This window comes from Ovis aries, chromosome 11, assembly GCF_016772045.2.
Source record: "Ovis aries strain OAR_USU_Benz2616 breed Rambouillet chromosome 11, ARS-UI_Ramb_v3.0, whole genome shotgun sequence".
Lineage (NCBI taxonomy): Eukaryota > Metazoa > Chordata > Mammalia > Artiodactyla > Bovidae > Ovis > Ovis aries.
The window spans coordinates 7,653,871-7,680,333 of record NC_056064.1 but is presented as its reverse complement, the minus strand read 5'-3'; the positions used below and the strand labels follow the sequence as shown (position 1 = coordinate 7,680,333).

Sequence of the window (26,463 nt, the reverse complement as noted above, 5' to 3'; positions counted from 1 at the left end):
CAACAGCTAGAGACTCTTGGGCCGCACTGAGGCTCTAGGTCAGCAGCAGGGGCTGAGCACCCGTAGTGTGAGCTTTCACGAGTGTAACCACGTGTGACTCCCGGGTACAGCCCAGAATACACCCCGACACACAGTGGGGAGTCTCAGATACGTCCCTGCATGAAGAGAGCCGGGAGAGGAGGAGCGACCTGGGTACCACGCCAGGCCAGCCGCCGGCACCTCTCCTGACCCGGCTCCCTGAGACTGGGGAGCTGCAGACGCAAGGCGTGGTGTTAGGCAGCCTCCCGTGGCCAGCCTGCCCCCGGGAGGAGCTGATGGGGGCGAAGTGACGCGGGGCACCTCCCAGGCAGGTGCCCTTGTGCTGGCGGCAGGCCCTGAACTTACCTTGGAGAAATGAACTCTGCACCTCTTCGGGCCCTTGAGAAATAAAGAGAAACTTGGGAAGCAAGAGGAACCTCCTACGATTCACTGCATGGTGGGGCGGCGGGTAGAGATACTTTCACGTGAATATTAAACCCAAGTCTCCTTCTGCACATGACTGAATAAACAAAGTGTGGTCCATCTGTTCAGCGGATCTCAGCGATAAAAAGGAAGGGGCCCTGACGCGGGCACCAACACGGTCTCCACAAAGGGGGCTGAGTGAAAGGAGCCAGGCAGAAATGAGCACACACTGTTCGGTTCTGTGTATACAAAGTCCCAGGAAACACAAGCTCATCTGCAGTGAAAGCAGACTGCTGATCGCCTGGGGATGGGAGGGAGGTGGGGAGCAAGCAGCGGGGTCACACAGGGGCTGGAGAAAATTGGGGGAGTGATGGGCATGTTCAGTATCTTGGCTGGCAATGGCTTCGCAGGTGTGCCCATATGCCAACATTTATCGAGTTGTGTGCTTTAAATATGTGCAGCTTACTGTATACCAATTATGCATCAATTATACACAGAGTTGGGAAACGAAAACGGAGTAAACACTCCAAGTAAAAGTTAGAGATAGAAGGGGAAAAACAAAAAGAGTGACTTTATTTTATGGTCCAAGGTTTTATTATATTTTATGTATATATCCACATTTATACATATTTAAAACATGATTATACGTTCTGTATTTCATGTATAATTATAGACATGATTATATACTATAATATCTATAACTTTGATGTATTTGTATTATACAAATATATTTGATTTTTATGTATTTTATATTTTATCGTATATGAGTTCATACATTTATATTTAACATGCTGTGTATAATTTATACATGGTGGTGGTGGTTGTGTCCAAATCTTTGCAACCTCACAGACTGTAGCCTGCCAGTATCTTCTGCTGATGGGATTTCCCAGGCAAGGATACTGGAGTGGGTTGCCATTCCCTTCTCCAGGGGAATCTTCCCGACCCAGGGATCGAACCCAGGTCTCCTGCATTGCAGACGGATTCTTGACTGGGCCACCAGAGAGGTCTTAATTTATACAGACTATGTTATACAGGGCCTCCCAGTGGCACTAGTGTGCCTAGAACCCGCCTGCCAAAGCAGGAGACGTAAGAGATGCCGGTTCAATCCCGGGGTCGGGAAGATCCCCTGGAGGAGGGCATGGCGACTCGCTCCAGTATCCTTGCCTGGAGAATCCCACAGAGGAGCCTGGAGGGCTACAGTCCACGGGGTAGCAGAATCGGACACAACTGGAGCAACTTAGCGTGCATACATGTTATATAAAATTCTGCATTTATTCATTTTCTATATTAACATATTCTGATGTGTACACATGTGTTTATATAGAGCATCCCAGGCTCCCTTAAGGGGTGACATTGATTCAACCCCCTCATCGCACAGGCCGAAGCTCTCACCAAGATTTCTCAAAATTCCCAGCTGTTGGAAGTTGTAGGCTTCCAGCCCTGGCTGTGGCTGAATCCGCACCCCGGCACTGGTTCATACATGAGACACGTCTTCTCTGCACACACGGCTACCCTCCAAGCAACCTCAAATACAAAGCTGCTGCTCCCCAAACTGAGTCTTCAGTGAAGGCTGCAGCGTCTCAGCAGCGTCTCCCAGCAGACAGCTTGGAAAGGCCTCCTCTTCCTCGGGGCTTCTCCTGGGCCACCCCGCCCAGCCCTCCCCCATCACGGCTTCCCATTCGCCTCTGTGCCCCTCCCTGTTGGACCACCTCGTCTCTGCTCCAGAGCAGGGTGAGGCTGCCTGCCCAGAACCCCTTTCCAAACTCCAAATGCTGGGTGGAACAGAAGAGCAACTGAGAGGCACGTGTGGCCACGGACAGCTATGCTTTGCAGCCTCCTACAGACGCACACAGGTTCGCCACCGCACGTGCATGCGCGTCCACACGCATACGCACACACGCTTACACCCTCATCCACCCCTGGGATGCTAACCCCAAAAGCAGTGCCTGGGCCCATCTCCCGGGCCCTGGCCCGCGCCCAGGGCCCCCCCAGCGCCTGCCTCCCTCCCTGCTCTCTGAAGTGTCTCCTTCCTGTCCTAAAGTGCTGTGCAGCGCCCCCACTCTCTCCCTCCAGGGGCTTCGCTTCCTGAGTAAGTAGCGAGCCCGCCAGTACAAAGGCTGAATAAACAGTCGGTAGAAATTAACTTGAACGTTCAGGGAGAAGAACAAAGACTTTCGACGTGAGCTGGGGAGGGAATCATAATTGCTGGAGAGGGGGGAGCGGTGGGCCCCAGGCTGCAGGCGGCACACAGGCAGGGATGTTGACAGTGGCAGAGACAGGCAGGTGCGATGCTGATTTGATAAGTGGAAGGGCGAGAATTCGAATGTAATGGAGACGCTGATGGAAAGGGGAATTGGGACTGAGAAAGGGGAGGCGTCTGCAGGCAGCCAGCTGAGGACGTATGCTGGGATGGGGGGGCTTCCCAGCTGAGAAGGAAAGGGCATCTGGAAGCGGGGTCCCCCTGGAGCCATAATTACGGCCCAGGAGGCCTCCCACGGTGGCTCAAGGGGGGAGTGGTGAGGGGACCAGGAGCTGGGTCTTGAGTGTGGAAGGGAATAATGGGTCCCCTGGATCCAGGGACAGGGGGTGGACCCCACCCTGCAAGAACCCACAGAAGCAGCTGACGATGGTGTTGTCTTCTGAGAGACTTCTCCAGAGGACCACTCAGCTGGTGCTGCCTGTACACCATTTAACAGCTGAAGGGTATAAATAATAAACAAAATATCAAGTGCATCCTAGATGCCGGAAACTATGTTAAACTCCCACAATTTGAGAAGGTGCTGGTATTATTGACCCTAATTCACTGATGAGCAAACTGAGGCCCAGGGAGTTAAGATCCGCAGCTTTTAGCCAGTCTCAGCCAAAAAAGCTAGAAAACAGTCATGGAATTCCCTTTGGAGGGTTCCATCCCCTGTTAACTGAGTTTCTATAGTATCCACCTGAGGTCTGCTGCACTTCATCATTCATTCATTCAACCAAACACTTTTGAGTGCCGATGACGTTCTGGGGTGTCTCATAGACCAGGTGCAGAAATAGAAGATGGGCCCTGCTCCCTAGGGACTCGCAAATAGTAGGAGGCAATGTCTCAGCAGAAGGGTGTTCCGAGCGCCTCAGTGGCCCAGTGGGGGTGGGAAGGCCACCATTCCACATCTGGGTAGGAGGCTGGGAGTCCGGGGATGGAAAGAACTCAGAAGTACTTTCCTAGAAGCGAGAACCTCACGTGTCAGGAGAAGAGACAAGCAGCGCCAGAGACCGTCTTAGCAGAGGCATGGAGAGAACACTCGAACTTTCCACAAAGTTTGGAATAACCGATGAAGGTTAAGGGTGGTGGTGAGCTCGGATGCTCTGGAGGCCACGGGGCTCTGGAAGCCTTTTGGGGACACACCAAGGGTCTCTTCTGAGGGTGGTGAGAATGGCTGGTGTCTCCATCCGGCCTGGAAATGCGGATAAAGAAATCTTCCGGGGAGGTTTCCCTTCCTGCGAGAAATGGAGGTGGCTCCCCGGGACGTGCGGCCTGTCCACTCAGGTTAGTGGGTGAGGGTAAAACATCAATCCCTGACCTTCCAGAGGGAGACCTCGCCAGGCCTCCTCCCTGTGCCCAGGAAACCCCAGGAGGCACGCACGATGTCCCGGTACTAAGTCGCTCCGTGTTCTCAGGGCTGAAAACGGACCATAAATATTCATGGCTGGAAACAAGCGAGGCCCGCCTGCTCCGAAAGAAACCACCGGAGGGCTCCTGGCTTTCCTCCTCCCGCCTTTAAATGCCAGGTCAGAGCTCAGGAAGAGCGACACCTTCTAAAACCCAGCTTCCTTCATTTGTTTAACAAAAGACATCTCCCTGCTCTGTGGCCTCTTAATTTCCGCAGATGTTAAAGTGCAGAGAATTAAAGAATCAATGGGCAATTAAGGAGGCACTGGCAGGTTCTGGCCAAGAGCAGATTATTTATTTATTCAGCCAGCCACGCTCGTTTTTAAAGCGCCAACTTTCCATTTTGTTTCTGACATCAAAAATAAATCACACTAAACTGTACACGTCACAGCTGAAAAAAAATTATTTGCATGATGCATTGCTCCTTTGAAAGAGCAGGAACCACCTGCGAGAGGAATTTTTGTCTGCGTTCAAAAAAAGAAAAGAAGATATGAATTAATTCTGGCACTGGCCTCCCCTTAGGATACTGATAGGCTTGATAGAGACACAATTTTAATATACTAGTAATCTTTCCCCCTCGTCTCAAGGTTCTTTTTGATTTCGGAGCATCCATCTTTGTGGATCATCTCGAGAGGGTTGCAAGATTTTAGTTCATTAACAGTGGCTGCTTTGGTGAAATTTCAGAATGGGCAGAAACAAATAGCCATCCATAATGGAGACCTAGGCTGAGCAGCCTGCGCTTCTTTTCGCTGCTCAGGACCTTTCATCTAAGGTGGGGGTTCCCTAGTGACTCCCTTTCTACCCCCATCCAGCTGATACCATTTGACATGCCTAACCTGAAAAGAAAGATATAAAATCGCCACCCATTCCCTTTTCCCTAACTGTTCCCCTATTTGGACCAGCCCGATCCAAATATGGACAGTGTGGACCTGTCCCTGCACCACTGGCCTTCACTGTCTCCCTTCCCAGCCTCCCCTCTCCCCCAACTCACCTCTCCTTTCTCCAGCAAGGCCTCTAGCCACTTCCACTTACCTTCATTCATTCAAACTACCCCAAGGTTCACGTACTGTTGAAGCCTGGCTTGGAGAATTTTGACCAGAACTTTGCTAGCGTGTAGAGTCTTCTCTTGTGTTGTTGGAAGAGGGTGTTTGCTATGACCAGTGCGTTCTGTTGGCAAAACCCTGTTAGCCTTTGCCCTGCTTCATTTTGTACTCCAAGACCAAATTTGCCTGTTACTCCAGGTGTCTCTCGACTTCCTACTTTTGCATTCCAGTCCCCTATGATGAAAAGGACATCTTGTTTGGGTGTTGGTTCTAGAAGGTCTTGTAGGTCTTCATAGAACCGTTCAACTTCAGCTTCTTCAGCTGACTATGGCTCAGATCATGAACTCCTTATTGCCAAATTCAGACTTAAATTGAAGAAAGTGGGAAAACCACTAGACCATTCAGGTATAACCTAAGTCAAACCCCTTGCAAATATACAGTAGAAGTGACAAATAGATTCCAGGGATTAGATCTGATAGACAGAGTGCCTGAAGAACTATGGATGGAGTTTTGTGACATTGTACAGGAGGCAGTGATCAAGACCATCCCCAAGAAAAAGAAATGCAAAACAGAAAAATGGGTGTCTGAGGAGGCCTTACAAATAGCTGAGAAAAGAAAAGAGGCAAAAGGCAAAGGAGAAAAGGAAAGATGTACTCATTTGAATACAGAGTTCCAAAGAATAACAAGGAGAGAAAAGAAAGCCTTCCTCAGCAATCAATGCAAAGAAACAGAGGAAAACAACAGAATGGGAAAGACTAGAGATCTCTTCAAGAAAATTAGAGATACCAAGGGAACATTTCATGCAAAGATGGGCTCGATAAAGGACAGAAATGGTATGGACCTAACAGAAGCAGAAGATATTAAGAAGTGCCAAGAATACACAGAAGAACTGTACAAAAAAGATCTTCATGTCCCAGATAACGACGATGATGTGATCACCCACCTAGAGACAGACATCCTGGAGTGTGAAGTCAAGCGGGCCTTAGGAAGCATCACTACGAACAAAGCTAGTGGAGGGAAATGAATTTCAGTTGAACTACTTCAAATCTTAAAAGATGATGCTGTGAAAATGCTGCACTCAATATGGCAGCAAATTTGGAAAACTCAGCAGTGGCCACAGGACTGGAAAAGGTTCATTTTTCATTCCAATCCCAAAGAAAGGCAATGCCAAAGAATGTTCAAACTACTGTACAATTGCACTCATCTCACATGCTAGTAAAGTAATGCTCAAAATTCTCCAAGCCAGGCTTCAATAGTACATGAACCGTGAACTTCCAGATGTTCAAGTTGGATTCAGTAAAGGCAGAGGAACCAGAGATCAAATTACCAACATCCACTGGATCATCAAAAAAGCAAGAAAATTCCAGAAAAACTTCTGCTTTATGACTACGCCCAAGCTTTTGTGTGTATCACAACAAACTGTGGAACATTCTTAAAGAGATGGGAATACCAGGCCATCTGACCTGTCTCCTGAGAAGTCTGCATGCAGGTCAAGTAGCAACAGTTAGAACTGGACATGGAACAACAGAATGGTTCCAAATAGGAAAAGGAGTACGTTAACGCTGTATATTGTCACCCTGCTTGTTTAACTTCTATGCAGAGTACATCATGAGAAACGCTGGACTGGAAGAATCACAAGCTGGAATCAAGATTGCTGGGAGAAATATCAATCACCTCAGATATGCAGATGACACCACCCTTATGGCAGAAAGTGAAGAGGAACTAAAAAGCCTCTTGATGACAGTGAAAGAGGAGAGTGAAAAAGTTGGTTTAAAGCTCAACATTCAGAAAACGAAGATCATGGCCTCAGGTCCCATCACTTCATGGGAAATAGATGGGGAAACAGCAGAAGCAGTGACAGACTTTATGTTTTTGGGCTCCAAAATCACTGTGGATGGTGACTGCAGCCATGAAATTAAAAGATGCTTACTCCTTGGAAGAAAAGTTATGACCAACCTAGATAGCATATTCAAAAGCAGAGACATTACCTTGCTGACAAAGGTCTGTCTAGTCAAAGCTATGGTTTTTCCAGTAGTCATGTATGGATGTGAGAGTTGGACTGTGAAGAAGGCTGAGCGCTGAAGAATTGACGCTTTTGAACTGTGGTGCTGGAGAAGACTCTTGAGGGTCTCTTGGACTGCAAGGAGATCCAACCAGTCTATTCTAAAGGAAATCAATCCCGAATATTCATTGGAAGGACTGATGCTGAAGCTGAAACCCCAATACTTTGGCCACTTGATGTGAAGAACTGACTCATTGGAAAAGACCCTCTGGGTTGTTTGGGAAAGATTAAAGGTAGGAGGAGAAGGGGATGACAGAGGATGAGATGGTTGGATGGTATCACCGACTCAATGGCCATGAGTTTGAGTAAGCTCCAGGAGTTGGTGATGGACAGGGAGGCCTGGTACGCTACAGTCCATTGGGTTGCAAAGAGTCGGACACGACTGAGCGACTGAACTGAATTGAACTGAACCCCAAGGTAGATTTTAGGACAGTGATTCTCAAACGTTACGTGCAGCAGAGCTACCTGGCTGGTACGTTAAAGTAGATTCTGACTCAGTGGATCTGGGGTGAAAGTGAAGTCGCTCAGTCGTGTCCAACTCTTTGCAACCCGTGGACTGTAGCCTACCAAGCTCCTCTGTCCATGGGATTCTCCAGGCAAGAATACTGGAGTGGGATGCCATTTGGATCTGGGGTAGAACCTGAGAATTTGCATTTCTAATAAATTCTGAGATTGAGACTTTACTTGAAGAACCACTGTTCAGAGACAATCAGTTGGGAGAGGAAGTCAGAGGGAGGGAACACTTCCAGAAACTGGTGCTATGGTGCCATCTAGTGGTCTAAGGCCACAGTGGCAGCAATCTGCGCAGGATGAATTGCAGACCCTTGTAAATGACTCAGGAAATTGTTGACTTGTGTGGAGCGCATTTCCCTTGGTTAACTCTTCTTTCTTTCTTCCTTTCTTTTTTTCTTTAGGCATACTTCTGATTGAAGTTCAGTGATTCTTTTTATCCTCCAAACAACAGGCAGAAAAGCAACAGGAAGACAGCCTTCTGAAGCCAGAATCTCAACAATGCAAACTTTGGTGTGTGTCCCCCAGATGCTTCCAACCTAAGGCATGACAGTTCCGACATACTGGCAGACAGCAAGACAGCCACCTGGGTTACACAGGAATTAATTGCTGATTTAATCTAACACAAAGCAGTCCTCAGCACTTCCTGGCAGCCAAGTCAAAGTAGGAAATAAGAGTTCCATCTTTTCACAATCGGAAGCAAGGGAGCACACCTGTTAAAGAGGACTATTGAATGCCCCAAGTTCTAGAAGTGGATCTCATATTTAAGAGGGCAGGAATTAGCTGAGGAGGTTGTGGAAAACGCAGATTCCCAGTGTCACTCTCAATAAGAGTTTCTGGTTAGGACCCCACACATTGCATTTTTAAGAGTCACTCCAGATAAACGCTGAAGCAAAAGACATGAGCCCCTAATCCGAGAAAGACTGTATGAAAAAGTGACCTCCTGTAACGACGTGCTTCTCCCCAGCACGGTCCAACAGGAACCTCTGATCCACGTGAGCCACCTTCACGTGCCCATCAGCCATTTACAAACACAAAGAAAGAAAGAAGAGAAAGACAAAAAGAAAAAAAAATTAAAAATTTAAAAACACCAGGACTTCCGTGGTGGTCAGTGGTTAAGAAGCCACTTTGACATGCAGGGAACGCGGGTTCGATCCCTGGTCTGGGAAGACGGTACATGCTGTGGAGCAATGAAACCAGTTCGCCACGGCTACCGAGCCTGCGCACCCTGGAGCCTGGGCTCCACAGCGAGAGAAGCCACCGCAGTGAGAAGGCCATGCTCTGCAGCCAGAGAGCAGCCCCAGCTCACCGCAACGAGAGCCTGCACGCAGCAGCAGAGACCCAGCGCAGCCAAAAACAAAGAACATAAAAATGTTTAGAAAGAACAAATCAAGCAATTATCCAACTTAAAAAGAAAAACCAAAAAAAATTTTTTTTAAGAAAAAAATACAGGGTGCGTATTTTCTTTAACCCACTACATCCAGAATATTATTTCAACATGTAATCATTTTTCTCACAAAGCATATGCTTGACAACACACCTCAGTTTGGACAAGTCACTTTTCAAGAGCTCTTTGCCTGTGGTCAGAGGCTGCTGCATCAGATCGTGAGGCTCTCGACGCCATAGTGTCCATCAGAACTTGGAGTGAGGACAGAAATGTTCTGTTATCCGCGTTTGGGCATCATTTATTGAGTACTGTCCACCAGTGCCTGTGCAAAGCGCTTTATAGGCTTTATGCCTGCTCACCCTCTTGTCAACCCAGTGTTAGGGCTCTCAAGACAGGGAGGGTGCTGGGAATTGACAGATACCACATCCCTGTGGTCGACTGCTACTGTGTCCACGCCTGGGGGGCCCAGGAGGAAGAACTGGGTCAAGAGCCTGAGCTAGGCTGCTGGCAGGGGAGATACCCGAGTGAGGCTGGACAGAATCCCGTCGATAGGGGTGATTGGGAGAGATTTAAACACTGAAGGGGATTCAGGGGTCGGGTGGGAACTGCCCAGCGTCTGGTAGACAGGGCTTACAGGTGGCAAGAAACAGAGGTGGATGAGGAATTTACTGGAAGGTGACTGGGAATCAACAGCAGGACATCAGAGTCACCTGCAGAGCACCCACTCTAGTGTTCTTGCCTGGAGAATCCCAGGGACGGGGGAGCCTCGTGGGCTGCCGTCTGTGGGGTCGCACAGAGTCGGACACGGCTGAAGCGACTTAGCAGCAGCAGCAGCAGCAGCAGCAGCATACAAGTAACTACTGAGGTTAAACCTGGTCCTCCCCCATGGCCCAACAAGCACCCTCCCAGGTGCGGGCTCAAGAGAAATGGATACACGTGGCCACTAAAAACACAAAAAGGAATCCCAGCACTTCAATTCATTACAGCCTGAACGTGGCAACTGGAATGACGGTCGTCCAAAGGCTGGAGCAGAGAGCTGTGGCGTGTTCACGGGGAGGAGTTCGCAAGCAAGGCACCACCGAGGCACGTCACCTCTCACGCAGCACCGCGACCTCACGCACCTCCTGCGTGACCCCTCCCCAACAGGTGAAACTAACCCTAGGGTGACAGAAGAATGATGATTACTCGGAAGGGGGTCCCAACCAGAAAACGTCGCGAGAGAAGCCCGGGAGGCGTTCCTCTTTCTTCACTGGATGATGGCTACCCTAGGTGTGATTATGCAAAAAATGTCTGCATTCTCTGCTCAAGATCTGTGCACTCTATAGACAAATATAGTGTATACGCTATACTCCAAAGGCAATCATTTATATGTGTGCGTTTGTGTATTATATATATGTTAATATGGAAAGTGAAAGTCGTGAAAGTGTTGGTCGCTCAGTCACATCCAGCTCTTTGCAACCCCATGGACTGTGGCCTGCCAGGCTCCTTTGTCCAAGGGATGTCCCAGGCAAGAATACCGGAGTGGATTGCCATTCCCGTCTCCAGGGATCGAACATATGTCTCCTGCATTGCAGGCAGGTTCTTTACCAGCTGAGCCACCAGGGAAGATTATATATATATATATATATAATATATATTTAATATTAAATATATATAAAATAAATGCCCAGGCTGTTGAGATCAATTAAATCTGCATCTCTGGGGACTGCCTGGTGGTCCAGTGGTAAGAATCCACCTTGCAATGCAGGGGACAAGGGTTCGATCCCTGGTCAAGGAACAAAGCTCTAATATGCTGCAGAGCAACAAAACCCGCAAGCCACCACTGGAGAGGCTCCGTGCACCGCGTGGAAAAATTCCGTGTGACTCAACCAAGACCCAGCGCAGCCAAATAAACAATTTTTAAAAATCTGCATCTCTGAGAATGGGTCCCAGGCATAGGTGGTTTTTGAGGCGATTCCAAATACACAGCCAAGACTGGACATGACTGACAACCCTTGGATCAGTGTTTCTCAGACCCTGCTGTACACACGAATCACCGGGAGTCTTATTAAGAGGAAGACATGGGGGGCCTGAGCGTCCCTTCAGGTGCTGCCAGCTCATTGAGGGGTGGCCCAGTCTTTGCTGCCTGCTCCACCCCAGGCTCCAGCCTGGTCACCTGCTCAGGAACAAGACCTTCAACAGGGGCCGCCGCCAAGACACCATCCCAAGGAAACTGAGGCTCTGGAATTCTCAACAAAGGAATTTCTAGTTGAAAGAGGCAGGACATAGTGACTTAAATTTTGGGTGGGGGGGAACAATGCACAAATGTTTACAGTGGGGAGCGGTCCGTCAACTTTTTCTATAAAGGACTGGGTATTGGGGGCTTTGCGGGGTGGCCTCTATCCAAGGTGCTCAGCTGCGTGGCTGCAGCAGCAAAGCAGCCCTAGACAGTACACACACAGCTGCTGCTCTGTGCAGATAACACCGTTCACAGACTCAGGCCTGCCCTGTGGCCGTGGTTTGCATCGCCCTATCGCTCACATGTGCTGAGCAGGAACAGGGGAACCTCCTAACAGTCCCCCGAAGAGGAGACGTGTGTCTGGGGGACAGGAAAGGAGGTGGCTGTGCCCTCTTCTCTCCGTTCTTCTTTGGAATCATGTATTGTGTTCATCACCTATTAAAGAACAAAAACCAGACAAGACTTGCACATAGGACGTACTTGCAGACTGCCTATCGGGAGGCCTTCTCTGCTCTCACTTTTACCAGCTCCGTTCCTCATGCCCGGGAGCCAGTCCCGCGGGCCAACTCCGTCTCAGCAGCACACCCGGCTTCTCCCCCCGGCTGCTGCCCACCTCCCTCGGCCTCCCCTTCCTTCAGCAGAGCCCGGTGGAGGCCGCCTCCTGCTGGGCACAGGCGAGTTGGCTTCAGAAAGGGAAGCTGAGGCACCACATGCAGAGAAAAGATCAGCCTAGAGTCTGGAAGGCCTGAGTTCCAGTCCAGCTCTGCTGATTCGCAGCCCCTGGTGCCCACCTCACCAGCAGTTGTCAGGATCCCATAGAAAGCGCGGGAGGGTGGCTCCACCAAGCCCGCCTCCCCAGGTAGAGGTGCCTCCAAAGACCCAGAATGTGCTCCATCTTTGCAGCCTCCTGGCAGGATACTTGGGCTTATGTGGCAGCTCAGCTGGTAAAGAATCTGCCTGCAACTCAAGAGACCCCGGTTCGATTCCTGGGTCGGGAAGATCCCCTGGAGAAGGGACAGGCTACCCACTCCAGTATTCTTGGGCTTCCCTTGTGATTCCACAGATAAAGAATCTGCCCACAGTGTGGGAGACCTGGCTTCAATCCCTAGGGTGGGAAGACCCCCTGGAGGAGGGCATGGCAACCCACTCCAGTATTCTTGCCTGGAGAATCCCCAAAGGCAGAGTAGCCTGGAAGGCTTGCAAAGAGTCAGACACAACTGAGCGACTAAGCACAGCACAGCAGAACGCTTGGCATACAGCAGGCGCTCAATGGAGAGAAGAGACCAGTGGGAGCAGGCAGAGCTTCTGTCCATCACCAAGCCAGAGGCCAGGAAAGACAAGATAGCCACCCCAGGTCGAGACAGGAAGGGGCCGTCTGTCCCCACCTGTTAGCTGGGCCTATTGCAAGCAACAAACAGCCAAGATCTCTCCTAGATAATGCGCTTTGTAAAAATACAAAATAAGTTAGCCCCCAAAGAGGAATCGCCAGGAAGGCCCTTAGAGATCAGTGTAAAGTCAAACCTGGCAGACACCTCTGTACGCACCTAATTCACTCTTTCACAGACGGGGGCTAGGGAGTAAGGCACTTGCCCCCAAGGCCACGGCCAGAGTTCAGTGTCCTCAGAGGAAAGTCTGGGGCCAGAACGACACCACTGATCAGGATAAGCCACACATAGCCCCCAGACCTCATGACTCAAGACAGACCCACTTGGGATACCCCACACTCGCTCTGAGGGTGACTGCCGCTCCGTTCCTCACCATCTTCTCCTGGGCCCCCGGGCACGCAGGCTAGTCTCCACCCGGAACTCAGCGGATGCTGGGCCAACGGGGCACACGCTGCCTCCTGAAGCCTCAGCCTTGGGACTGAGGGCACCTCGACCCGCCCTTCGCTAACGACACCCGGTGTCAGAATGTGCAATCCTACTGTGTGGAGGGGGAGGGAGGGCAGTTTTTTTGGCAGGCATCTGCTCCAGTAGAGACACTACGGCTGACCTCAGGACAAAAAGAGAGGTTCCAATGGCCAACAAGTCATACGTGTTCTGAAAACACACAAGTCAGAAGAAATAAAACAAACAGAAGTGAATCAAAAGCACTTCCCCAGTGGCCCAGTGGACAAGAATCCATCTGCCAATGCAGGGCACACAGGTTCCATGCCTGGTCCGGGAGGATCCCACAAGCCTGGGCACCAGTACCCGTGCGGCAACTGCTGAGGCCCACGTACCCTGGAGCCTGAGCATCGCAGAGAAGGCGAGCCCCCACGCTGCAGCTAGAGAGCCCACTCCCCACAGCAAAGAGCCAGCACAACCCAAGATAACTTTAAAAGTGAATCAAAATTACTCAGGAACAGGTACAGAAGAAAGTGTTCTGCCCGTTTTCCTCGCAGTTTTGATTATTTCTGATCCTCCATTTAGGTCTTTAATCCATTTTCTCTGCGTGTGTGGTGTTAGGAAGTGTTCTAATTTCAGTCTTTCACAGGTAGCTGTCCAGTTTTCCCAGCACCACTTAATGAAGAGACCATCTTTGCCCCCTTGTACGCTCTTGCCTCCTGTCAACGCTAAGGTGCTTGTGTGTGTGTACCAACGAGGTGGATGAACCTACAGCCTGTAACAGTGAAGTCAGAAAGTGAAAAACAGACGTTGTATATCAACCCATATATATGGAATCTAGAAAGAGGGCACTGATGAGCCGAAAATTTTTGACCAAGCAAATGATAATGAAAGCAAAAAAAAAAAAAAAAAAGCGAGCCAATCAGAAAGCAACAGGAAAATGAACTAAACACCTAATAATGTTACAACAGTGATCACGCTCAACAAGTGAAATCCACCTACTGACTTTCCAGATTTCGCCAAAAAGGAAAGCAGTCGAGGAAAGACAGGAAAACACGATGTCAATACATACAAAACCCTTTAATGTACTTCTCTTAGAAACGGATAGCACAGGCCAAAAAGGAAAAAACTGGGGGAGGGGGTGGAGGGAGACAGCAAAAAAGGGAAACAGATTGGATTTACAAGCTGAATTTAATAGATCACATAAAATTTTATACCAAACCAACAGTAAAGCATCATTATTTTCAGGGGTGGCACAACATTTTCCACAGTCCCCTTCCCCCCCCAAAAAATCATTCTAGAGTTTATCTGGAGAAATAAATGCACCAAAGAACCCAGCATTTTCTGAGTAAGAATATACGCATGAGGCTGTCAGTACTGGAGTGAGAGTGATGAAGGCGACAGTCCAGTCCTGAGCTGCCCAGACCAGCAGCCTCCAGCCCCCTGTGGCTGTGGAGCACCCGAGCTGCTGTGAGAGCAAGCACACACATGGGACTCCAGACTTCGTAAAAAAACACCCAAATATCTCGGTATTCCTAACACCCATTACACGCTGAAATAGGTTACACACACCAGTATTAATTTCATCTGCTCTTCCCTTTTTATTGAGACTCCTAGGAAATTCCAAACTATACACGTGTCTACTCCATGTCTCTGGACAAAGCTGGTCTAGAAACTGGTCTGGGTTTTCAATTTTCTGTCCACATTCTTTGATGGCCATAGAGACTGCTTTCCTTTTAGACCGCTTGTCTGGCCTTTTAGATCCCCTGTCCGGCCTAGGTGCCACAAGTTTCTCCTGGGTTTGTTTACATAAATTTTAATTTTTCTAAGAGGCAAAATGATGGATCTCTCCCGTCTGTGTTTTTCCAATTCTCAGTTCTGAAACTCTCCTGAGAGGCTGGTCAGTGAGCCCCTGTGGTGTCTGGGGACACAGGAGGGGGAATGATCATTCTCACACTGTCACAGAGGAGCTGTGGTGGAGAACCTGGCTTTCAGCCTCATGTCCGCTCCACCCACAAACCGCAGTCCCCACCGTCTATCTCTGGGGTCAGCCCTCGCTCACCCGAGGTGGGCATGAGGACCAAGTGATGTTTAGCCACAAAGTCACGTCCACCCTTTTTGTGACCCCATGGACTGTAGCCCACCAGGCTCCTCTGTCCGTGGGATTTTCTAGGTAAGAACACTGGAGTGGGTTGCCATTTTTTCCTCCAGGGAATCTTTCTAAGACAGGGATGGAACCTGTGTCTCCTGCATTGGCAGGCAGATTCTTTACCACTGAGCATTTTGAGGACCAGGGATTCCTGTGAAGCAGCACGGTATCTGACAGTAAGTTCTCCACAACTCCAGCTCAACCTTGATCTTAAGCCTACAGTGGTGCAGCAGTAACCCCAGAACAGACACCGACACCCTACTAGGTCCACTTCTTTCTCCCACAGCAGCGCCCCAAGGACCAGAGGGGGGCTACAGCCCACATAAGCACCTGCAGCGAGAACAGGCTGGCTCTCCGGCTCCTGTGCTCAGCCATCCACCTCGCCCACACCCGGGGCAGACCATCCCTGGGGGAGATCTCCAGCCCCAGCTTCTCCCATTTAAGAGTTCAGTTTACACTTAAGCTGCTGCTGCTAACTTACTTCAGTCGTGTTCGACTCTGTGCAACCCCACAGAAGGCAGCCCACCAGGCTCCCTCGGGTAATTCCAAGAACACACCAACAACCAGAGGGACGCCATCTGGCCTGGCAGAATAAGGACCTCCATGAACCCGGAAATCTGCTCCTCGGTAAAAGCAACATGAGTAGCAGCAAAATGGTCAAAATTAACTCTTTCAGAAGTCTGGAAGTTAATCCAAGGCCCATGGCAAACCTAAACAGTATCTATCCAAAGCGTACAGGCTCCTCAGTGACTTATGTTTTCTCCTATATTCCAGCCCTGAGACACCAAGCACAACCTCCCGACCATGAGCCTGGGCCCTTGGTCCTGACCCCATCACTTGTCAGCCCAAGAGCCTTCCCAGAGGAAGCCTGTCTCGGCCAGACCGCTCTGGTTTGGCCTCCATTCCGTCACCTCCCCTGCCCTCTGCCCTGCACAGAATCATGGGTTCCGGCTGTCAAAATCCCTCCACTGCTCCCCAAGAGAGAAGCCACGCCTGCACCCCCAGCAGTGAGACCTCTTCATACTAGCCTAAAGGCTGCCACACACCACTTTCCGTTCCATTGATGCAAGCTGTAAAGAAAAAGCTTAGCCCTGTGTATAACCCAACTTGACTAAAGTCACAACCCACTTATGGCTGGGACTGAAGGCTGTTGGCGGTTAAGACCACACGAGAGCTCACTGAGGGCCAAGCTCCATTCCAGCAGGGATATTTCCATTTCATTGCCTTATGAGGCTGATACCAAACAGTGGCAGATTTTTTCTTGGGCTCCAAAATCACTGCGGATGGTGACTGCAGCCATGAAACTAAGACACTTGCTCCTTGGAAGAAAAGTTATAACAAACCTAGACAGCGAATTAAAAAGCATAGACATCACTTTGCCAACAAATGTGCATATCGTCAAAGCTACGGTTTTTCCGGTAGTAGTGTACAGACATGAGTTGGACCATAAAGAAAGCTGAGCCCCAAAGAATTGCTGCTTTGGAACTGTGGTGCTGGAGAAGATTCTTGAGAGTCCTTGGGACTGCAAGGAGATCGAACCAGTCCATCCTAAAGGAGATCAACCCTAAATATTCACTGGAAGGACTGATGCTGAAGCTCCAATACCGTGGTCACCTGATGCCAAAAGCCGACTCATGGGAAAAACCCTGATGCTGGGAAAGATTGGGGGCAGGAGGAGAAAGGGCCAACAGAGGATGAGATGGCTGGATGGCATCACTGACTCAAGGGACACGAGTTTGAACAAAGTCCAGGAGAGAGTGGAGACAGGGAAGCCTGGGATGCTGCAGTCCATGGGGCCACAAAGAGTCGGACACGACTTAGCAACCAAACCACCACCACCACCAGTATCTGATCACGGAAACTGAAGCCTGTATTTCACCCACTTGGTACCCAAAGCCAGGGAGAGAGGCTGCAGCTCTGGAAAGAATGCCTTCTGTGCCCTGGGGCTCTCTCAGCACTCCAGAGACCCTGGAGGGGTGGGCAGGCCCAGAGGCCAGGGCTCAAGGCCCGGAGCCTATGTTTAAGAGGAGAGGCCTTTCGATCAAGACTTGGTTCTGCTCTTAAATCACTTCACAGATTTATTAAGAATGCACAAAGAATTTGGGCAACCAGTGCTTTCTCCTCAAGCCTGGCTGTCTGAGACTATCACAGGAGGAAACCAGGGGAAGGCTGGCCGCCACCTTGTGGAGCAAAGGGGAGGAAAAAGCCAGACGGAAATTTCTGGCTAAACTGGCTTCAGAAAGCCGTGAGTCTCCTAATTTAACTGGCACCCTAGGGCCCACCACGCTCACAACCACCCCATGACTCCCCAGCTGTGTTCACCAGGGGAAGAAACGGAAGCTACGGTGTATACAATTTGAGATGTATGTGTTTGTATGTTTAAGTTACTTAAACTGCACAACGCTGCCTGAACTCAGTCTAAAAAAGAATCAACACACACCACTGCAGGGTAATCCAATGAGGTTTTTTTTTGTTTTTTTTTTTAACAAATTTGTACAGAAAAAAAAAAAAAATTCCCCGGGTCACACGCTATACCATACGCTCACCCTGCCCGGTTATGCAGAAGTGATGGGAGCTGGGACAGGCAGCGGCCATAGATGACCCGGGGTGTGGAAAAACCGCGCGTTCCCTTTATTCTCCAGTGTATCTTGTACAAAATAATTACATTTTTTTTAACATATTTACAGAGTTTGCCCAAATAGAAAATGGTTACAAATCACAACTAGGCTTGGCAAGATAAGCTCCCCCCTCCTCTATCACTGACTAAGGCCAGAGGTGTGACTGCTCTGTATTTACAGATGCATTAAAAAGTCTGTCTTCTTAGAGACCCAGATGGAGTTCATAAAAAACGGTTAAACAATCATAAATTCATTTGTAAGCTATACAAGCTATTGATGCCCATCAGTCAGTTCATGTCTTGCTCCCTGAAGACTCGAAGGTAAAAGAATCCCTTCCCCAAAAGCAAGAACACATCCCTTGGCCTGTCTGCTTACAGGGGTTTGGGTTTGGGAGGAAACAGAGTAGAGGCAGGAAGAAGGGAGGAAGGGAATTGGAGGGGTGGGGTGGAGGGCAGGACAACCTAGTTGAGGCAGTTTTCCTTTCGTTTTTTTGTTTGTTTTATAAACAGCTTGGAACCAGGGTAAGCCGCCTGGCTCGTAACACGCCATCTGATGGCTTTGAAAAGAACCCACATTCCCTCGTCTCAGAGACGGAAACAGCTCAACGTGACTACAGTACAGAATGAAAGGGCTCTCTGGAGACGACAAATGTTTGTAATTCTGCTGTAAAGTCTTTGCCTTGAGTGCCAAGCCCAATTCCAACAGTGCAAAACAGACTCCAGAGGCGGTGCGGGGCGGGTCAGAGGCTTGAGTAGCAGCTGTCCACCCACTGAGCGAGTCCTCGCTCCACCAGCGACCGGTTTATCAGTACCACCTAGGAGAGAAAGGTCCTGGAGAGTGCGGCCACAGCACCGGGCCCACCTTCTGGGCCGGCGCGGTTCCCCCTCAGCCTAGGCCCTACCCCCGGCGCCTGAATAACCGGGCCGGGCCCACCAGGGGTTCATGGACAGGCTCTGCCAGCGGGCGAGCAGGCTGTCCACGCTCTAGTACCAAGAGACAGAGGAGAAAACCCCAAGGGACAAGGTCCACTAGAGCCCCGGGACGTCCTGCTACGGGGCCGCCACAGCTCTGCGGGGATCGTCAGCTGCACCTCCAGCCGCCACCCCCTCGACGACAGCCGCATGCCCGCTCCAACTGTGGCCACCAAGAGTGTCTCTGGGCGTGACGGGGAGAGGAGGCCAGAACTTACTTCATCTCCAACCACGCTCCACAGCTGAATCAGAGGAAGGCCGGTTGGGCTGTAACTTGTCACCTGAGAAAACAAAAACCGCCCATGGTATTAATAAGCTACCCCAAGCCCCTCTCCTTCAAGACTGCTGGCCGACCCAGGGCGTGGGCCACGGGAAGGCAGGCACTGAAGGTCTGCTCCCAAGAAGCCGGGGGAGCTCAGAGAGGCTGGAGGCCCCGGGCAGGGGCTCCCGAGACAGACTCCCCAGCCTGCCTGCACCACACACCTGAGCCAGCAGCGCCGTGTTCCCCGTCATCTCGCTCATAGCCGCGTCTGCCTCGGGGGAGAAGTGGTCATCGTCTGAGGAGAGGGAAAAGCAGCGTTCGACTCTCACTGAGGCCCGGCACCTGCCACACAGCTCACAAGTGTTCTCCAAGCAGACGTCACACGCTGCCACGCAGCAGGACCTCCCGGGACAGAGCCACACCCGTGCCGAGTGCAGAGCCCCAGGCCTCCCTGGGTACACTCGGGGTGCCTGCTGCATGCCACCCCCGGGGGACAGAGATGCTGTCTCCAGTGAAGTATCGCTGCCACCAACACTGAATTGGGGGCTGAATACACTGCTATCTCATGGAATCAGGAACACACGTTACAGGTGAGAACATCAGAGACACGGGTCAGTGGCTGACGGTCAACCCGCTCCCACAGTGATGCAGGTGCAATTCAGACCCCGGCAGCTGGCCAGACAGTCCACTTTGCACAGCGATCCCAGGCGGGCAGGGTGCGCGGACAGCACTCCTTGTCGGATCAACACTCCCGAACAAGGACACACCAAGGGTGAGAGGCAGGGAGGACGGGGGCACAGGGCCAAGGCCCGGGAGCACCTAGGGAGGGAGCAGTCTCTGCAGGAAGCCTCTCAAAGCCGGAGGCCCGGGTGGAGGCCAGGGCAGTGGGCCTGAAAGCGGGGGTCCAGGGACCAGCACCACAGGAGAGCTTGTTAGAAACGCAAGTTCTCAGGCCTCCACCCAGACCAGTCCATTGGAAACAAAGTGGCCGCAACCTGTGCTGCTTAAGCCTGGAAGGTGAGAACAAGGGTCTCACAGAGAAGACCTCCTTTCAACACCTGCTGCACCCCGCCCAGGCCCGCGGCCCCACCCGTTACCTGACAGGGGCATCACGCTGTCCAGAAGCACCTCCGCTCCCTGGAACGGCAGGGTCACAAAGTCAGACCTGAAAGACAAGCAAGGCCCAAGCTCAACCTGGACGCCACGCTGCCTCACCCCAGGCTGACGTGCCCCTCCTGCTCAGCGCTGTGACGCCGAAACCCAGTGAAGCCACCCAGAGGCGCACACGACAGGCGCAGGCCACTGCTCCCGGCTCGCCTGCGCAGGCCTGGCCGTGGAGGCGCTGCCTGCACTGAGCGCCCCAAGAGAAGCCGCCTCCCTCGTGCCCAACACCACCTGGACTTCTTCCACCGGACGGGCCTCTCTGCTCTGTCTCGCTGAGGCGAGGACGGGATTTGTTTGCATCATCCTCTTTCAAACAGAGCGGGCAGCAGCAGAAGAACCCGCCCACATCCCAGGCGCCCGCTCTGCAGACACCGACTGGACTCACCGGATCTGCCGCAGCACGTCCACTTTCACCCTCTTGTAGCCGCCATAGTCGACGTAGCGAATCTCGACCTCATTGGTGTCCTCGTAGGCGGCCACCACCTGGGCTCGCCACCAGGCCCCGTCCACGCCGGGGGCAGCACAGATGACCGTTACTGCGGACAGACGAGAGCGTGTGCCCAGAGCCAGCGCAGGGCAGGGCAGCCACAGGCCCTCCCGGGCCCAGCACGGACCAAGGGCAAGGCCTGCCAGCCGTGCATCTCTGCTGCCCCCAACGCCCCCAGACCAGAAAGTACCCACCCGCACCTCTTTCTCTGAGACGTTCTCTGAGGCCAAAGGCAGACACAGATCACCTGACATAAGCCAGGTAAATTTCAGAATCCAGGGAATGGGCCAGCACCTGCCTTCTATTCTGAAGGGAATGTCCCAGAAAGAACCCAGAGCCTCCAGTGCAGCAGGTCCCTGGCTAGCTGCCAGGGCCTGCTCTGGCCCACCGCAGACCAGACCGAGGGCTCCCAAGCCCAAGGCCCACTTCTTCTGGCCTTTGCTTCAGGACGGTGCTGAGAGCAGGAATGCTTGGGGCAGCCACGAGGCCAGACAGTAAGTGCCCCTGAGCGCCACCAACCCCGGCCTGGGGCCAGGGCGGGGCCTGCGGCACGGCTGGCCATGCTGTGTCCTGACCCTGAAGGGCAGGCGCCAGCACGGCCCAGTCGCCTCCTGGCCTCCAGTTCTGCCTTCACTTCCGGGCTGAAGAAACATCAGAGAACCTGACAATATTCCTCCGAAAGGAAAACCTTAATATAAAATGCCCCCCAAATTTCAAGTGTTCCTTATGTCTTAAAGCCCAGGTCAGGAGTCTCTGATGGGGCAGGTTAGAGACATTAGATCTCTGCTAATGAGGGCGATGAAGGTAACAGAGCTCTGGGGCAGGGGCCGCCTGGGCCAGTCACTGACTCCAGAGTCTTTGTTTTCTGACCCGTTGACTGGAAATGCCCCAATCCACCGTCACCAGACTCTGGGACCATCTATGAGAGCGGCGTCCGCAGCAGGCACTGTGCCTGTCTGACACACCCAGTGGCCACCCCGATTCCCAGACCCCATGGGCGTCCACCTCCCTCAACAGGCGAGCAGCAGAGCTGAGACCAGAACCCTCATGCCAACTCTATTCTGACCCCTTCTCTCCATCAGCCTGTGGAAACACCAGCTTGAGCTAGCCAGGAAATGGAGCCCAGCGCACCCCAGGCTGACACCAAGAACTCAGGGATGCTATTCCCAGGAAGAGCCCCAGAACAGCCTCCTGCTGGTTAAAACCACGGGCAGAACAAGAGGAGAACCCCCTAAACTTCTCCCCGAGCCTGGGCAGAGTGCAGGCGCCCCACTCCGGCCCCGAGGGCAGCGCTTACTCTCCACCGGGGTGGGCAAGGTGGGGATGCCAGGCTGAGAGTAGCAGAGATACATCTGCTGGTCCAGGCTACGCAGCGCGTGGAAGGTGGGGTGAGTGTGCTGCTGCACAAACAGGTGCCCGGCGTTGACCTGGTTGACCACGATGACCTCCACAGTGACGCCGTCCGGAAGCATGAGCTGCAGAGAGGGCAGGGGCGTGTGCACTCAGCAGCCCTTCTCACGCCTGGGATAGACTCTGAGGCCCCAGGGCAAGACTCCAAATTGGCACATCTTTGGAAAAGGCAGAGCAAACCAAAGCAACACGGCTCCTAGACAACAGAGGTGCAAGGAAAGCTCTCTTACGCCGTTCTAAGTGTTTGGCTCCCCTGCGGCCCTGGCCCTGCAACACCCCACGTAACCACGAGAGGTGGCCTCAGTTCAGCTGGGCAGGGAGGCCCCCAGGCGTCCACGGTGGATGGAGCGTCTGGCCGCCCACAGGCCTGGGCACAGCTTCTACCCAGTCCCCCTCTTCTCCAGACCCTGCAAGGCCCAGGGAAGGCAAACAGGAATGGGGTGGCCACTGAGAACAAGAGTAAGAGATGGTTAAGCCTGAGGGCCGCTCTGCCAGCTCCCTGGAATGGCAGCTGACCCCAGGAGTGCCAGCGTGACCGTCGGTCTCTCTCCAAGCTAAGGCAACACCTAGGTGCTGTGGACACAGAAGGGGATCCATGCCACCTCCCAGCCAGGCGGCCACAGAAAGAGCTTCGGGTGAGAGCTCCGCGCTGACCCCCCGGCCCTGCGGGCCAACAGTCATGGCTCCAGCCACTCAGAGCCCAAGGAGAGGAGGCCTCACCAACCGCTCAACTACTTGAAAAAGAGCGGGTTTGGGGCCAAGCCTCACAGGAAACCCCGATGATTCAGAAGTGAAGCGTGGAGTGGGGGTCAGCCTACTCCCGGATACTCACAAGAAAGGAAGGGACACCCACCCCCTCCCCCAAAGCACAAGGGTACTGGGAGGGAGAAAGACACAGGATGAAAAGGCCAGCATCTTAAACGTTTTCTTGGAGTGCACACCCACCCTACGTGTGAAGTGCAGTGTTCTCAGCCTTCAGAAACCTACAGTTCTGCTCCCAGTGAGACGAGGCTCCCAGGGCTGGAGGCGCACAGCAGGATGGGGTGACAGGCCCCAGAGGCCCCACAGCCCCAGCACACAGGCCCCAGAACGCCAGCCCCTCTGCGAGGGCTCCCGGGAGTGCAGGGGGAGCGGGGCTTCTTTCCCTTTATGGCCCAGGTGCCCCCCATGAGGATGCAAGGGGAAGGGCCTCCTTCACCAGGGCCACCGCCGGACCCGACTCCACCGGAGGGGTCCCTGAACCAGGGCTCAGGGTTACCAGGACAAGGCACAGCTCAAAGGCGTCCCGAGCCAGCCTGCACATGGCCAGTCAGGAGGGAGCAGTCCTTTCCAGGCAACTGCCTAGAGAACAGACTGCCCAGGCGGCAGAGGCGGGGAGAACGGTCCTTCCAAGCAGGGACCGAGAAGCCTCTGGCTTCCTACAGCAGCCTGGCCCCCAGCCCAACCCAGAAAACTAAAAGCAGAGCTGACCGCTGGCCAGAGGTGAAAGGGCAGGCCGCAGTGTGCCCTGGCCTTCCTTGCCCACGGCCTCGGGGGCTTCCACCTAGGGCCGGCCGGGAGGAAGGGGCATGCTCACCCAGGAAGTCATTGGAAGAGAAGGCAGTGCCAGCGAAGGCAGCGGGGGAGCGTAGATGTTGGTGAGGTTCAGTTCTTTGAACTTCTTGCCAATCAAGTTCAGCGCCTTGTCCACATGATGCTGAGAGCCTGAATGTGGGGCCAGACCACAGTCACAGGGCTCAGACAGAGAGCAAAACTGAACTCAGGCCCACCCCGAACCGCACCAGACTTTTCCCAGAGTTCAGGTGCACCTTTAAGGTGCCAAAATGCCAAGCCTCGCCTTAGGATGAAACACATCTAAAGCTGGAAGCCTGTCGCCCTTTCACATTTGGCCTCTATTGTTTATGACTGCACTAATGCAACAGGAGCTTAGCCGACGGGGAGGGCTGGCCTTTGTCCACCATCAGCCCAGGACCCCTGGCCAGTCCCCGAGTGCCCACCCCTTTCCCGCCAGAAGATCTGGGGGATCCCAAGTCTCCTTCCAATACCGGAAGTGATGAGGCTAACGGGAAGACTCGCCCACTCCCTTCACCTGGGGTGAGAAGCAGGGTTTTCTATTCAGAGACTTAGATTTCAAAAGGGAGCAAGTGGGACTCAAATGCTTCAAGTCACTTACGTTCCAGGTAAGAAAACTGTCATAAAACCCAGGCAGCGGCTGCCACTGACCTTCGATGTGGCAGACCTGGATGTTCTGGGTGTAAGGCAGGGTGGAGATGTAGATCTTGGCACCAGATGTCTGCTTGAGAAAGCTCACGTAGCGCCCCTGCTTGCCAATCAGCCGACCAACCAGGTGCTTCGGGAGAGAGACAGAGGTGAGAGGGTTAACAAGCAGCCACACTCGAGCATCCCCGAGACCCGTCCTCTGCTTCACACCAGCTCAGGCTCACACGTATTCTCGGCACTCACTCACCAGGCACTGTTCTGAGTGCAAAACAAACAGCATCTGTTTATCCCCATTTCACAGTTGATGGAACAAACCCAGAGAGGTTAAGTTAATTTGGCCAGGCTCACACAGCTACTGGCTTCCCTGATAGCTCAGCTGGTAAAGAATCTGCCTGCAGAGTGGGAGCCCTGGGTTCAATCCCTGGATGGGAAGATCCCCCAGAGAAGGGAAAGGCTACCCACTCCAGTATTCTGGCCTGGAGAATCCCATGGACTGTATAATCCATGGAGATACAGTCCATGGGGTCGCATAGACTCGGACTCAACTGAGCGCCTTTCCCTTGCACACAGCTACTAAGCAGCTGCACCAGGCAACAGGCAGTTTCCATTTCCTCCCCAGCAATGGGGCTCACACTCAGAGGCTGCAAAGGCAGCATTTTCGCCTCCTAGACACTGGGATGTTTCTAAGCACAAGGCTGGATTTTTGAGTCCTCTACCTCTCCAAGTCTGCTCAGGTCCAAAGAATGGCCTCAGTTCGAAAACAAAGGTCTAAAACCCCTGGGCTCCTGCTGGCAACTCCAGAGCACATGCACCCCGCGGGCCAGAGGAGCCACACTCAGCCCAGTATAAGCAAACCCCGAAGCAATCCCCAGGGACCCCACCCGGTGGAGCTGCTAGGGACACAGTCACCCTGCACCCAGAGCTGCCGGGGTGTGCCCTCTGCAAGCCCTGAAGGAGAGGAAAGAGGGCAGCTCTGCCTTCAGGGTCACTGGGGGAAAGGCATAACCAAGGGGGCCAGCCATGTGGGTCAAAGCAGCCTGCCTGACCTCGAGGTCACACCAGGCCAAGTCTCCACCTTGGCAGGAGGCTAAGGGCCCTGGAGAATGCAGTTGGGCAATTGTTTCTGAGCCCCTAAGACAAACGTCAAAATCAAGCTAATAAGATGTAAGTTAGAAAAGCAAGAAGCTAGAAATCACTTAAGTACCCAGGAATTGGGGGACTGGTGAAGCAAACTCACATTCACTCAATGAATCATGCAGATAAAATTCCATTTTCAAAGAATAACACAGGAAAATTAAGTTGTTAAATATTTAAAAGCATTAATTAAATCAACATAATCTTAGTTTTGTTTAAAAACCACAGGGTGCAAGATGAGAAGGAAATAAAAGTCTTCCTAGTCACTCTCGGGGGTAGGATTAAGCTGATTTTTATTTTCTTCCTACACTGCTATATTCTTCAAGCTCTCTAAAATACGGATTTATGCTGTGCTCAATTATAAAATACAGTCTGCGTTGGAGAGCGCGAGGAGAGCATGCTGAGGGGACTCCTGGCCAGCCCCTGCCCTCAGCCTCACTTTGCTAGCATCTCCAAACTGATCTGAGCCCTGCACACCAAGAAGAGTCCAGAGGAGGGGAGGAGCCGGGGAGTGTGAGAACGCCGCCCCCGAGGGCAGCTGAAGGTACTCCGCGCTGCAGGAGCTCTCCAGACTTGGGCAAAGCAGAGCATTCCCACTCCTTCAGCCTCCGGCTCCCCAGGGGCTTCTCCTGGTTTAGGTGCCCCCCCTGGCCCCCTCTCCCAAGCCTGCTGGCCCAGGGCCCGGGGCCACTTAGTGCTCGCAGCCCTTACCTTTGGCACCTCGATCTCCCAGATGATCAGGTCAACCTTCTTGGGATTGGAGCCTGCCTGGGCATTCTGGAAACCGTCAGGCTTCCTGAGGCCACAGCAGCTGTCCACCGAGTCCATGCTGTTCCCGTCTGAACCTGCAGGGGAGGAAGCAGCACCCACAGACACGGGCCCAGGGCAGTTAATAACGTACAACTTCCAAAC

General features: G+C 52.4%; 1 protein-coding gene across 6 annotated transcripts in view; it reads right to left on the bottom strand.

The window, feature by feature from the left end:
* Positions 1-14,197: 14,197 nt before the first annotated feature.
* AKAP1 (A-kinase anchoring protein 1) overlaps positions 14,198-26,463 on the bottom strand; it is a 35,017-nt gene continuing 22,751 nt past the window's right edge. For 4 of the 6 annotated variants that reach the window (XM_060395108.1, XM_060395106.1, XM_060395109.1 and 1 more), the window contains 8 exons: positions 26,263-26,396; positions 24,421-24,547; positions 23,774-23,901; positions 22,085-22,262; positions 20,686-20,836; positions 20,234-20,301; positions 19,358-19,431; positions 14,198-19,155 (listed from right to left, as the gene is read on the bottom strand). In XM_060395108.1, coding sequence (XP_060251091.1) covers positions 18,844-19,155; positions 19,358-19,431; positions 20,234-20,301; positions 20,686-20,836; positions 22,085-22,262; positions 23,774-23,901; positions 24,421-24,547; positions 26,263-26,396 — 1,172 coding nt within the window. In that variant the 3' untranslated portion in view covers positions 14,198-18,843. The remainder of the gene's footprint in view (positions 19,156-19,357; positions 19,432-20,233; positions 20,302-20,685; positions 20,837-22,084; positions 22,263-23,773; positions 23,902-24,420; positions 24,548-26,262; positions 26,397-26,463) is intronic. The other 2 variants (XM_042255250.2, XM_027975390.3) reach the window with 1 other exon arrangement.